At 38.2% G+C, this 14,217-nt stretch overlaps 1 protein-coding gene across 1 annotated transcript; it reads left to right on the top strand.

Annotated features, from left to right (window-relative positions):
- Nucleotides 1-474: 474 nt before the first annotated feature.
- Nucleotides 475-1,541, top strand: LOC121977573 (WEB family protein At3g51220-like). Its single transcript, XM_042530071.1, has 2 exons — nucleotides 475-794; nucleotides 900-1,541. Exons 1-2 carry the CDS (start codon nucleotides 645-647, stop codon nucleotides 1,338-1,340), a joined length of 591 nt encoding a protein of 196 aa, XP_042386005.1. The 5' UTR covers nucleotides 475-644; the 3' UTR covers nucleotides 1,341-1,541.
- The last annotated feature ends 12,676 nt before the right edge of the window (nucleotides 1,542-14,217 follow it).

The following is a 14,217-nucleotide window of genomic DNA, read 5'->3' as shown; positions in this document are numbered from 1 at the left end:
TACATGACTTTGCTGGTGAAACGCTGAACGACGAGAATGAGTAGACGACTAAGTTCGGGAGGGGTTGGAGATTGTGTTTTTGAAAATAAGAGAAAACAGGGAGAAGACGATGTCAGGAGGGGAGGAGTTAGAGTTCAGGATTGGGTTTTAACAAAAGCGGGAGTTCACGAAATTAAAGTGAGTCGGGATGCGTTTTCTTACTTCAGATGAGTACTTGAGGTGGACGGCGATGTGGACAAGGAGACGACGTGGACAAAGGGTAAAATAGATATCCCATATATTATTTGGTTATTTTAAAAATTATTATATGTGAAATGGATATTTTATAAACTTAATTAAGCGGTTGAGTAAAAGTCCTATTTGAAATAATTGTATACTAGAAATTAAATCTTTTATCTTTAATATTTCTTTCGCCAAATTAATTGGCACACACAAGCACAGTTGATCCATCTCTTTCTCTCCCCACCATAACCATTCCATGTGAGAGAATAACAGTGAAGTGGACGCGAAGTAATCGACCTCATCCTTAACCAAATCTTCCACTACACCATACTTGTCGTCTCCCACAACATCTTCCTACTCTACTCATATAAATTAAATCCCCCCATTACTACATCGATTGTGGCAATTTAATTCGCAGCATTATGGGGAGCAATGGAGGTGAGCATCAAAGAGGTGTTGGAGCTATGGCGGAGATCGATACGAGTGCCCCATTTGCGTCGGTGAAGGAAGCCATCATGCTCTTTGGAGAAAAGGTTTTGGTCGGTGAGATCTATGCAAACCGTCTTAATCAGGTTTTCTTTGATTCATTACCTTTTTTTTTTTGATCTTTTCTTTATAGTGTGTTTAATTATTAATGCCTGCGTGTATACATTATATATCAACGAAAATCCCAACAGTTTCACGCCAGTACAGCAAGCAAGAACGATCACGAACGCACGCGTCTGACCTCAGTAATAGCGGAATTAGAAGAGGCAAAGCATAAATTAGATAAGGCTAATGAAGAGCGTTCCCAATTGAAGTGTTACCTCTCCTCGCTTCACGCAGAACTCGAGAACACAAAATTAGAGCTTGCGCAACTTAAAGCTGAAGATGATCATGAGAAGAGGATCAAAGACATCGAGGTGGAGATCGAGGTGGAGAACGTCAACAATCACTCGGTGGAGTTTCAGAAGAGGAGGTGCGTTACATTTGCCGATCCGCCGGTGGTTCTAGAGGAACAAGTGTTGCTGGAGAGGCAAGGCTCGGTGATGAAGAAGAAGAACAAGAAGAAGAAGCAGCAGCTGTTGCCTTTAATTGCTGGACTCTTTGCAAAGAAGAAGGAACAACAATATGATTAACGAAGAGGGGGGAATATGTGTTAAAAACTCGCTTCTTGATAGATTTATTCGTTATATAATGGCTTAGATCATGCTGTTCGAGAGAAAGGAATCTTGTTCTTTGTTTTCTCAATAACAAATTGGACTCAATCTATTTGTCTGACTTCAGATCTTCTCTTTGGTTACTGCATGCACTAATAAAAGCGTTTCAAATTTGACAAATGTTCTTGCACTGTATTCCCTTAAATTATTCTACTCTACTATCTTGATTATTTGGGTTGAAGATAACGAGGGAGATAAAAAAAAAAAAGTGATATATAAAAATACTGAAGTTACCCATATAATTTTGTAAGTTTTTTGCCTTATATATTTCATTCATGTAATAGAATTCTAAATGATAGAAAATTAATTTGTTGCCCATCATTTAAAAAAATTGTTGGTGAATTAGTATATAGGATCGTTTCTTACTAGTATTAACCATACATAAGTTTTCCTTGTATTTGGTCAATTCAAGTTAATTCCATAGGCTCCTATATTCAGGCCTTTTATATTTTAATTTTTATGTGGTTTAAAAAGCAAACTCTACTAACTTGTAGAAGATTGGTTTTCGTATGCAGTCAGTCGAAAAGAGACATGATCAAAAATTATTTTATAAGTAGACCATTATAAATTAATTTCTTAGATAAATATGAAGTTAATATTAAAAAATATTTGAGTGATGAAAGGTTGACCCTTAATTTCCCAAGAAAGGCATTAGTTTGAACATGAGCAAGGTCCACGGGCATGATGAATGCACGAATACACTGGTGCAATCATACATCTAAGAATTTAATTTTAATGTCTGGGAATAGTTAATGTTAGGGAGATATTGTGATCTCTCGCATCAAATTAAATGTGCAAGTGCAAGATTGTTTAAGATATATTATAGATGCGATACTCGAAGTCCAAGGACATTGAGAACTAGATTGTGGAAGTTCAAATAAGTCGGAGTCTAAATATCTATGAGTGGAGAGGTCAAGAATCATATATTTGGTGGATTGAAGTCCTAGTAAATAAAGTAGTAAATAAAGGAGGATATGTTAGACAAAAGAATGAAATCCTATGAGTGGAGACTAAGTAGGTCAAGAATCATATATTTGGGGGATTGAAGTCCTAGTAAATAAAGGAGGATATGTTAGACAAAAGAATGAAATCCTAAAAGCAAAGCCTTTAGGTATAGAAGACCTGGTAGTGTATATGGAGCCACGACAAGATTACTGAAAGATATTACTTTATCATTCTTAAGATCAGTATATTTGGTTTTCCTTGTTCTCATTCTGTAAGTTCTTTTACTTGTACTAAATACTTACTGAGTATAAGAAAAGTGTGTAAGAGGTTTCGTATCGAGAAGGGAAAAAGATAATAGTTTAATTTGCAAGGGATGATCCACCAAAAGATTACAAGTCGAAAAGTAGGGACCATCTGAACCATGTTAAAAGCTCTTATTTAGTTTGCTTTATTGCTTTCTCTTCGTTTGTTTTTTTCTCTTCATATTCCCTCGCACTAACTTGGAATGCAGAATCAAACAAGAAATAAATGATTGGCTATTCAACATCCTCTAGCCTCTCTATGATATAACTAGTTGTCCCCGAGGTTATGATATAGTGGTAAAATATTCAGGTCATCACCAAGTATTCATAGTTCGATCCCCAGCTATAGTGAATTTGTAAGAATTTTTTCTCCAAATAGAGTACGCAACCAAAGGATATTAGGTTTCTGAACTGTCCGCTGCGGGCGCTTCCCATTTGGGGTACACAACCAAATCGATTACTCTTACGGCTGGTAAAAAAATTTTATAGGACTGAATTGATCACCCTTAGAGCTAGCTGAGTTTATAAATTTTGTTTTAATGATATAATCAGTTGTATAAAGTCTCACCACTCCCAACAACCAAAAAGAGTAGATTTTACAAGTCAACCACATTGCTATGGTTGGCCAAAGTAGTCATTTTGTTGGTTCATTATATGAACAGTAAGGGTCCACTAGCTCATGATTTCTATTGGTCGATAAAAATAGTGAAACACATTTTGTTGGCCTAAGTATGTGTTGGGACTTTCGGGTCGCAAAAATCACTTTTTGCATTGCGAAAACTTCGAAGTTCCATGCCACCGGATCCGTGCGAAGATTAAAATTTTCGTGTACATATTTTCTAATCCTAGATCTACACTATATCTACATGGTAGAGAAGTTATACCTTTGATGCGAAGCCCTTCGCTTATCCCACTCGTCCAAAATTTGTCGGATCTCAAGGGTGTCAAGTGAACACCCCTCTATGTGTATCCACACGAGCAAAAAATGGAGAAGAAACCTTAGAGTGTGCTAGCACTCTTGAAGGTTTCGGCCAAGGTGGAGGAGAGGGAGAGAAGAAGATGAAAGGAGGAAGAAGAAGGAGTAATGAGCATACAAAACATTCAACACCACTAAAGTGGCCGGCCACTTCAAGAGGGGTTTTTAAACTCCATGGAATACCAAGAGTCACAACTCTTGATCTCTCTCATGAGGTGACACACACATGTACTATCCTTGATGATGTGGAACATCATCATTGGCCCACTCTATGCCAACTCACAAATGAGGTGGCATTAGTCAAGTCAAACTTGACCTTTCATCTTCCTTTCTCAAGTCAAGTCAAACTTGACCTCTTCTCTCCCATGGTTGATCAAATCTAACCATTTGATTCAAACCAATTTAATTTAATGAATCTATATCCATTGAATTAAATTGACTCAATGAATCCAAATTTAATTAAACTCATTTAACACATGAATCAAATTGAGTCCAACTCAATTAGTTTAATTAGGATTACTCTTAATCCAATTTGGTTCATCACATGAACCTAATCCTCTTGGTTCATCATATGAACCTAATCTCCATCTAATTGCCCTTTGTGTGTGACCCTATAGATTCTTGTAACGTTGGCGATGCTCCTAAACTCATTTAGAAGCATAAGTAATGAGCGGTATCTAGCAACACATCACTATTACTCAAGTTACAAGAATGTTGAGATCCAACATCACCTTGTGACTACTAATTGTGACTCTTCACAATATATGACAATGTCCTTCTATCTTTGACATCTAGATTGATCAATTTGAGGCATAGACGGTGTCATCCTCTGATCAATCTAAATCTTCAACTCCAAGTAGACTCACTATAATCAAATGAGCTCAATATCTCATATTGACTAATTTGGGCATGACCATGCACTTAGTGGTCTCACTCTATCAAGAATAATGATGTCACTCCTGTTATATTGGAGGGATAGATCCCATCTACATCACTCACATCCCTTCGCATAATTTGTTACATACCCAGTAATCGCCTTTATAGTCCACCCAGTTACGGGTGACGTTTGACACTCATATAACCATGGTGACTTCAGGTCCAAAGACTAATAGTCATACTAATAGCCACATGAGAAAGTATATGACACTCATATAACGATCCATGATTGTTTCTCATGGTGGGTCATTCAGTATACATTCTCCAATGCATACTCATGTGTCAACTTGATATCTCTATATCCATGACTTGTGAGATCAAGTCATCGAATTGACCTACATGCTAGTCTCATCGCATTAACATTGTCCCTGAATGTTAATACTTGACTAGGAATGATTAAGAGTAGTGTTCTCTATATCATCTCACTATCGATTCAACCAATCGATTGATATAGATAAGAACCTTCTACTCAAGGACGCTATTATACTTAGTTATTTGGTACCAATAGAAGTAAGTATAATAACCAAAACAAATGCCTTTATATACATAGGAATATGATACAATGAGTTTATACAACAATCATCATACGATTGGCTCTAGGGCTTTAACTAACAGTATGGGTGATGCCCATCAATTAGTAGTTTCATTTTCAGAAATTTTTTAGAGGTGGAGAAATCCATCTTATAGTTTAAGTATAAACAAAGATATTAAGAATAAAGTGCATGTACTTAAATAATTATAAACAACTTGATGAAAGCCAGTTTGGAAGCTCCCGAGTTTCACGTACTCCTCTTGGCGCTTCCTTGGTCGCATGAGCAGAGCTTCGAGATCTTTTCCGAGGGCAGAGACGAAGAGTAGAAGTGTGGAATTGTTGATCTAAATGCTTTGATCGAGGGTACCATTATAAAGTCTTTTCAGGCACCTGGATGAGCCTCAGGCCCCTGGATGCTGCCCTCATCTAATCTGACTCAGCCGCGCTTTATTCAACTCAACCATATCTTGTTCTGGGTGTCAGGACCCTTTCTGGCCATTTGGACTAGTCCGAGTACCCATGTAAGTATCTCAAGTTAGTTTTGATATGATAAATCGAGTTAAATTAGACCTTATGTATTTCATGTCTTATATCTAAGTGCGCAGAGACTTTAGATTACAAGAAGCCAATCAGAAAATGCAACGAGCCAGAATGATGACACAGAAAGAAAGTCGACGAGCTCAATGCATTTGAGAGATGAGGAGCTGTAGAAGACTATACTGGTGGAGCGAGAAGGATGTGTGCGGTGCATCTGAGGGACAAGAAGTCTGCTCGAGGAGAAGGTCATAGTTGAGTTTGTGTGAGCTCAACTTCGGACGATCGGAGCATCACCCATGTGTGTAGAGTCTGAAAATGGTCAATTCAGAAGTTAACTTGAAGATTCGAGGTGCCTCAGTTGATTGGAGGCGCTTCGGATGCACAACAGATAAGCTGTTGCAAATTGGGCTTGAGGGGCCTCCAATGGACTAGAGACACCTCAGATGAACAGTAGCCGAGACACCTCAAGATGATCAAAGGTGTCTCTAATGCCGTAGAATCGTTAAGGAGCTATTGCGATGCGGATGAGATTCAATCTCATTGGAGGTGCCTTGGATGTCATTAGATTTGCCTCCAATGCTATGCTAACAATGATAACTTTTGCATAGAGGGTTATAAATAATACTCTAGAGCTAGGAGTTCAATAACACACCATGTACTCATTTCTACACTTCATTTCTAAACTTCAAACTGCTGTAAGGGGCTTTTCTGCCTCTGACATTGTCGAAGGAGTTTGCTAGTGCTTCCACTTGTCTTGGCTTAACAACCATTTATGTTATAACCAAGTAATCCTCTGCCTCTTACTTTATACTTTTATTATTTATTTTTAATTAATAAAGTGTGTTCTTCCTAAGTAAGTAGCAAGATAAGTGTAATTTCAAATTGTAGGCTATTCACCTCACTCTAGTCAGTCCACCCAATCTAACAAGTGGTATTAGAGCCCAATCATTTTAGAATGACTAGCTGCTAACTGAATCAACAAGAAGATGGTCGGATCAAACATTCATCCACCGAAATTTGAGGGAGAGTTCATGCTTTGGAAGCACCATCTGGAGGTATTTTTTAAAACATATTTTGATATATTGCTAATAATCAAATATGATTTTGAAGCACCTAGGGATGAGAATAGAGAAGAAAAGGAAGAGCATCCATGGAACAAAAAGCAGTAGGCTGATTTTGTGGCCAACGAAAAGTAGAGTTCCATCTGCTAAGCGTACTTTCGCTCCTAGAAGTCAACTAGATTGGCGCCTATGACCCTGAAGAACTTTGGGAAAAGTTCCTGGAGTTTCATGAAGGAACATCAGAGACTAAACTAGCAAGACAGGACATCCTTCGAAATCAATTAACAAACCTCTGGATGGAAAAGGGAAAGAAGGTAGCTTAACTGCATGTAAAGATCAAAGGGATGATCACTTGATTGACCAACCTTGGAGAAACAATTTCAAATTGGGATTCTCTTTGATATATATTCAATGCTTTTCCAAGAACCCAAGAGTGGATATTAATAGTGATGTCTACTACATCTTAAAACACTTAGAGGCAAGTGCTTTAGAAGAGTTATTTTTCTACTTTCGAATTACATGTGTCCAGATGAGCAGGCTCAAGAAATGAAGAGAAGTCAAGTCCGAATTTAGTACTAAAAGACATGAAGACCGAACCAGATTCAGAGTCATCTCTCAATGAAAACGAAGAAGCATATATGGTAAGAAAGTTCAATAAATTCTTTAAAACTAACAACTTTGATAAGAAACAGGCAACGAAACTACTTCAGAAGAAGATAATAGTAAGGTGCTACAACTGTATTGAAGATGGGCATATCAAGAACAACTACTCCAGATTGAAGAAGAAAGAAAAAGAAAAGGAGAAAGGGATAAGATCCAAACAAAAGAACCTAAAAGTAACATGAATTTAAGTCTGAGAAAGAAGAATACACCGAACTAGCACTAATGGTTAGTCATCAAGAATTAAACGACGAAGACACCTCAGCAGAGAGTATCGATGAAGGGGGAGCGCCCACCTATGAGTCCAACACTGTGAGTGAGGTACGACTCTTACCTTCTGACCAATTATATATGCAATAAAAATGCTAAGTAGATCATTATGTAAATTATGAACCAAGTATGTGAATCTAAAAAAAATTAACATTGACTTGGAAAATAAAATAGAAAATGCATGCTTAAAGAAAGATTTTGATAAACTTAAGGGTGAAAATGGAAAATTAGTTGAACAAATAGAAAAATTAAAATCAAAAAAAGATTTTACATGTTCAATCTCATATGTCTTAGAAAATAATTTTAGATATTATGGAGGACTTAATTAGAATATTAGAAATCATAGGGTGAAATTGTAAAAATATCAAAAATGATATTCCACCAAAATACTTAATAAATTCAATGGGTAGAAATTTATTTTGGATTCCTAAATCTATTTTAGCCTATTAGATTTTTTTTTAATTGCTAGAAATTTAGTATGTACGTGGAAATAATTTTTTGCAAGCATTCTGTCTGATTTTAATTCATTTTTAAAAAAATTGTGATAGACAAAAATGTTATCTGTTAGCAAAAATATTTTTAGAATTTTTTGATCAATATAAAATTCTTTTTATAAATTCTTTACCAAAATATTTACTTGATATTAAATTTTTTTAAAAAAAATCAATTTTTTATGTAGATAAACATTACATTTTGAATGCTAAAAAAAGTTAGCAAGTTATTTTAACATTGAAATCTATTTTTAAGTATCTAATTTCAAAAATTTCTAATTCTATAAATGAAATTATTTTTTCACTGTAAGGAAAATCATTTTCTTGTGAAATTTTTTCTTATGATCAGATTGTTTATGTTTTACATTGACAATAAGTTTCAAAATATTTTGAAGGTTAAAAATAATTTTCATTTTTTTTTGGAAATTATAGTTTTAAATCCTAGAAATTCATATATTTGAAAAATATATAAACTTGCTTACTATATGTACAACTCCTAAGAGATTTGTTTAGATTTTTTCTATTTTCTCTCATTTTATATACTCTATTTTTGATGTGATCAAAGGAGGAGAAATTATGAGAGAAGAGATTGGTTGTAACATTTTGCTTGGACTTTATTGCAAAATTGATTTTTTTAAAATTATTTTTGGTTTGTTTACCCTAATCTTAAGTTGGGTTGATGCACATCAAAAATGGAGAGATTGTAAGTACCTTGGGTTAGTTTTGATGTGATCAACCGAGTTAATTTAGGTCCTATGTATTTAATGTCTTATGTTTGAGGGTGAAGAGACTTAGGATCATAAGAAGTCGAGCAAAAGATGCAGCGTACAAGAAGAAAGACACAGGAAGAGAGTTGACATGCTTGGTGCATTTCAAGGATGAGGTGCTGCAGAGGAGTACATTGGTGGAGAGAGAAGTATGTGTGTAGCGCATTCGAGGGACGAGAAGCTAGGAGGAAGCCTGCTCGAGAAGAAAGTCAGAGTTAGGTTCAGGTGAACTTAAATCTGGATGACTGGAGCATCATCCAAGTGAGCGGAGTCTAAAAATAGTTAATTCAGAAGTCAACTTAAAGACTCGAGGTGCCTCAGAGACGCCTCAGATGAACAACATATAAGCTATCACAAATGAGGCTTTAGGCACTTCAAATTGACTGGAGATGTCTAAGATGAATAGTAGCTGAAGTGCCTCCAGATGATCGAAAGCATCTCTAATGCTTGATGTCCATACATTATATATGTTATTTTTTATTATTTAATGCACATCTTTTTGTATTCATTTCCTGTGATCTATACTTTTGCACCTTTTTTTTTTATCATATTTCAGCATAATTACTATTTTACGCCCATAGATTTGCTAGGTGTTTGTTTTCACTTTCAGGAGTAGTTTGGAGTAGAAAAGGATATTAAAAATGCAAAATAAGATCAATTGAGAAGACCATGATCCAACCTTGTCTACATTGAGGAGAGAAAAAAAAAGTAAGGATTGGAGTGCCCAAGTCATTTCAGAGGTAAATTGGGGCTGACCATGCCTTGAAACATGGCCAAAAGAGGAAATGAAGGAAGAGGTTGTGCCTTGAAACATGACCAAGGAGAGGACCAGTGAAGAAATGGTCCTAGCCTTGCCTCAGAGCATGGCCAGGAGTTTCCCATGCCTTTCTCCAGAGCCAATTTAGTCTTGGACCTGCCTTGAGGCACAATCATGTACCTGAAGAGCAGTTTTGAAGAAATGGCCCTGCCAAATGGCACGGTCCAGAGGCAGAAAAGTAGAGTAGCCTTGCTTTGGTCGTGTTAAATGGCATGACCTTGCTTTGGGGATAGAGCCAAGTTGGTTTTGGCTGTGCCTTATGGCATCGCCAAGAAGCTGAACTTAAAAATGGTCATGCCAAATGGCACGACCAGGCAACTTATGCCTGAGACAAGTTGGCTTTGGCTATGCCAAATGGCACAGCCAGATGCCCAAGCAACATTTAGGTTGTGTCTTTAGACACGGCCACCCCGTGTCTTTAGACACGACCACCTCGTGCCTCACCTCTTTAAAAAGGGCACTTCATCTCCTAGCTAGGGAGGGGGGGGGGGGAGCTTGGAGGCGAGAAGGGACCATCTAGGTCATATCCTTGCACTCAGAGGCATCATCTGGGCGATCCAAGGCTATCTTGCTGCTCCATCCTCATTAGCACTCCAAGATCTTGTTCGAGGGCTTCACTCGACATCAAGGATAAGTTTTTCTTCCCTTCCTCAAGGGTTATTGAAATTCTTATATATTTAAGCTCTTGGATTATAGATCTTCAACTTATGGAGTAGATTTCTATTGTCCTAGGTGTTGGGTTTTTCGGGCCGCGAAAACCGCTTTTTCGCGTCGCGGAAACCCCGAAACCCCCGCCATCGGATCAGTGCGAAGATAAAACTTTCGAAAACAAAATTACGAGTACTAGTTTACCAACCTATAGATCTACACTAGAACTATATGTTAAGAGATTTTTACCCTTGATGCGAAGCCCTTCGCAATCCTGCTCGTCCTTGGTTCGCCGGATCTCGAAAGTGTCAAAGTAGACACTTTTCTATGTGTATCCACACAAGCAAGAGATGGAGAAAAATCTCTAAGGATGTGCTAGCAACCTTAGAGATCAGTAATGGAGGAGAGGGAGAGCAAGAAGAAAGCTAGAGAGGAAGAAGATGGGAGTTACCACAAAAAAATGAAACTCTTCACATGAAATCAAAGTGGCTGGCCACTTTAGTGGAGGTTGTAACCTCCATGGGATACCAAGAGTCACAACTCTTGGTAACTCCCATGAGGTGGCATCTCACTTAAGTAACCATGATGATGTGGAGCATCATCATTGGTCCACTCAATGCCAACTCACCAATGAGGTGGCATAAAGTCAAGTCAAACTTGACTCTTCATCTTCCTCTCAAGTCAAGTCAAACTTGACCACTTCTCTCCCATGGTTGATCAAATCTAACCATTGGTTCAAGTCAATTTTAATTTAATGAATCTCTATTCATTGAATTAAATTGATTCAACGAGTCTAAGTCCAAATTAGACTCACTTAACACATGAACCAAATTGAGTCCAACTCAATTAGAATAATTTGGATTACTTTTAATCCAATTTGGTTCATCACATGAACCTAATCCTTTAGGTTCATCAAATGAACCTAATCTCCATCTAATTGCCCTTTGTGTGTGACCCTATAGGTTCTTATAACGTTGGCAATGCTCATAAACCCCTTTAGAAGCATAAGTAATGAGCGGTATCTAGCAACACATCATTACTACCCAAGTTACAAGAATGTTGAGATCCAACATCACCTTGTGACTCCTCACAATATATGACAAGTGTCCTTCTATTCTAGACATCTAGATTGATCAATGTAAGGCATAGACCGTGTCATCCTCTGATCAAACTAAATCTTGAACTCCAAGTAGACTCACTAAATCAAATGAGCTCAATATCTCATATTGACTCATTTGGGCATGACCATGCACTTCGTGGTCTCACTCTATCAAGAATATCGATGTCGCTCCCGTCATATAGGAGGGATAGATCCCATCTACATCACTCACATCTCACTGCATAATTCGTTACATACCCAGTAATCGCCTTTATAGTCCACCCAGTTACGGGTGACGTTTGACGAAACCAAAGTACATAACTCCTTATGTAGGGATCCATGGTGATTTCAGGTCCAAGGACTAGTAGTCATACTAATAGCCACATGAGAAAGTATATGACACTCATATAATGATCCACGATACTTTCTCATGGCGGGTCATTCAGTATACATTCTCCAATGCATACCCATGTGTCAACTTGATATCTCTATATCCATGACTTGTGAGATCAAGTCATCGAGTTGACCTACATGCTAGTCTTATTGCATTAACATTGTCTCTGAATGTTAATACTCGACTAGAAATGATTAAGAGTAGTGTTCCCTATCTCATCTCACTATCGGTTCAACTAACCGATTGATATAGGTGAGAACCTTCTACTCAAGGACGCTATTATACTTAGTTTATTTGGCACCAATACAGGTAGGTATAATAACCAAAACAAATGCCTTTATTTATATAAGAATATGATACAATAAGTCCATAATACAATCATCAAATGATTGGCTCTAGGGCTCTAACTAACAATCTCCCACTAGCACTAGTGCCAATCAATGTAGGCTCTAAGCCCCAATGACCTAGTGTGACCATCATGCTTCCTCTGTGCCAAAGCCTTGGTCAAGGGATCTGCGATGTTAGCCTCTATGGGTACTCTACAAATCTTCACATCTCCTATCTCGATAATCTCTCAAATGAGATGGAAGCGCCGTAGTATGTGTTTGGTCCGCTGGTGTGAGCGAGGTTCCTTCGCCTGTGCTATAGCTCCATTGTTGTCACAATAGAGCTCAATAGGGTCAGCGATACTGGGAACCACCCCAAGTTCAGTGATGAACTTGCGGAACCAAACTGCCTCCTTTGCTGCCTCTGATGCAGCAATGTACTCGGCATCTATCGTAGAATTAGCTACTGTGTCCTGCTTCGAACTCTTCCAGTTCACAGCACCACCATTTATGCTAAATACGAACCCTGACTGCGATCGATAATCATCCTGATCGGTCTGGAAGCTAGCATCACTGTAACCCTTTACAGCTAGCTCATCATTGCCTCCATATATCAAGAAATATTCTTTAGTCCTTCTTAAGTACTTAAGAATATTCTTGACCGCTATCCAGTGACTTTCACCTGGATCTGACTGGTATCTGCTGGTCATGCTCAAAGCATACGAGACATCAGGTCGAGTACATAGCATGACGTACATGATAGATCCTATGACAGAGGCATAAGGGATCTGATCCATGCGGTCTCTCTCCTCTCTAGAAGAGGGACCTTGAGTCTTCGAAAGACTCATGCCATGTGACATCGGCAGAAATCCCTTCTTGGAGTTCTGCATGGCAAATCGAAGGAGTACCTTGTCAATATATGTACTCTGACTTAGGCCAAGCAATCTCTTAGATCTATCTCTATAGATCTGTATCCCTAGAATGCGGGATGCCTCACCTAAGTCCTTCATGTAGAAGCAACTCCCTAGCCAGGTCTTGACAGACTGAAGCAAAGGGATGCCCTTCCCAATGAGTAGTATGTTATCCACATACAATATGAGGAAGACAACTATATCCCCTACAACCTTCTTGTAGACACAAGGCTCATCTTCGTTCTTGATGAAAACAAACTGTTTTATTGCATCATCGAATCGAAGATTCTAGCTCCGAGAAGCTTGCTTTAGTCCATAAATGGACCTATGCAGCTTGCATACTCTGCTAGTATGCTGTAGATCTACAAAACCCTCAGGTTGTGTCATGTACACATCCTCGAGTAGGTTTCCATTCAGAAACGTGGTGTTGACATCCATCTGCCATATCTCATAGTCATGGTAAGCTGCAATAGCAAGCATGATCCGAATGGACTTAAACATCGCTACTGGAGAAAAGGTTTCATCATAGTCAATACCATGAATCTGCTTGAAACCTATAGCTACCAAGCGACCCTTATAGATAAGTCCATCCATGTCAGTCTTTCTCTTAAAGACCCACTTACACCTTACCCCTTCAGGTGGATCAACCAAAGTCCATACTTGGTTGGTGTACATGGATTCCATCTCGGATCTCTTGGCCTCTAGCCATTTCTCAGAATCTGGTCTCATCACAGCTTCCTGATAGGTGGTAGGCTCATCCTCTATGAGCACAACGTCATCATGGTCAGACAAGAGAAATGAGTATCTCTTAGGCTGACGACGTACCCTATCAGACCTGCGAAGAGGTATGTCTACTTGAACTGGTTGTTGTTCCTCAACTCCTTGTGGAACAACATCATCCACAACACTTTGTGGTTCCAGTTCAACTTCCATCGAGGCTTCAGTGCTATTGTTCACATCTTGAACTTCTTCAAGATCGAACGTGCTCCCACTAGTCTTTCTAGAAACAAAGTCCCTTTCTAGAAAGACCTCAGTCTTTGCCACAACTACCTTGTGTTGACTAGGAATGTAGAAGTAATATCCCTTAGTTTCCTTGGGATATCCAATAAAGTAGCATTTGTCGG

The sequence above is a fragment of the Zingiber officinale genome, chromosome 4B, assembly GCF_018446385.1.
Source record: "Zingiber officinale cultivar Zhangliang chromosome 4B, Zo_v1.1, whole genome shotgun sequence".
In the NCBI taxonomy this organism is placed as follows: Eukaryota; Viridiplantae; Streptophyta; class Magnoliopsida; order Zingiberales; family Zingiberaceae; genus Zingiber; species Zingiber officinale.
The sequence above is the reverse complement of the archived record's forward strand: the minus strand, read 5'-3'. Positions and strand labels throughout refer to the sequence as shown.

What these genes read in the sequence shown, in the direction of transcription:
- LOC121977573 (XM_042530071.1), top strand. Translation starts at nt 645, where the DNA reads ATGGGGAGCAATGGAGGTGAGCATCAAAGAGGTGTTGGAGCTATGGCG. An exon ending in ATGCAAACCGTCTTAATCAG is followed by an intron (nt 795 to 899) that starts GTTTTCTTTGAT and finishes AAATCCCAACAG; the next exon opens with TTTCACGCCAGTACAGCAAG.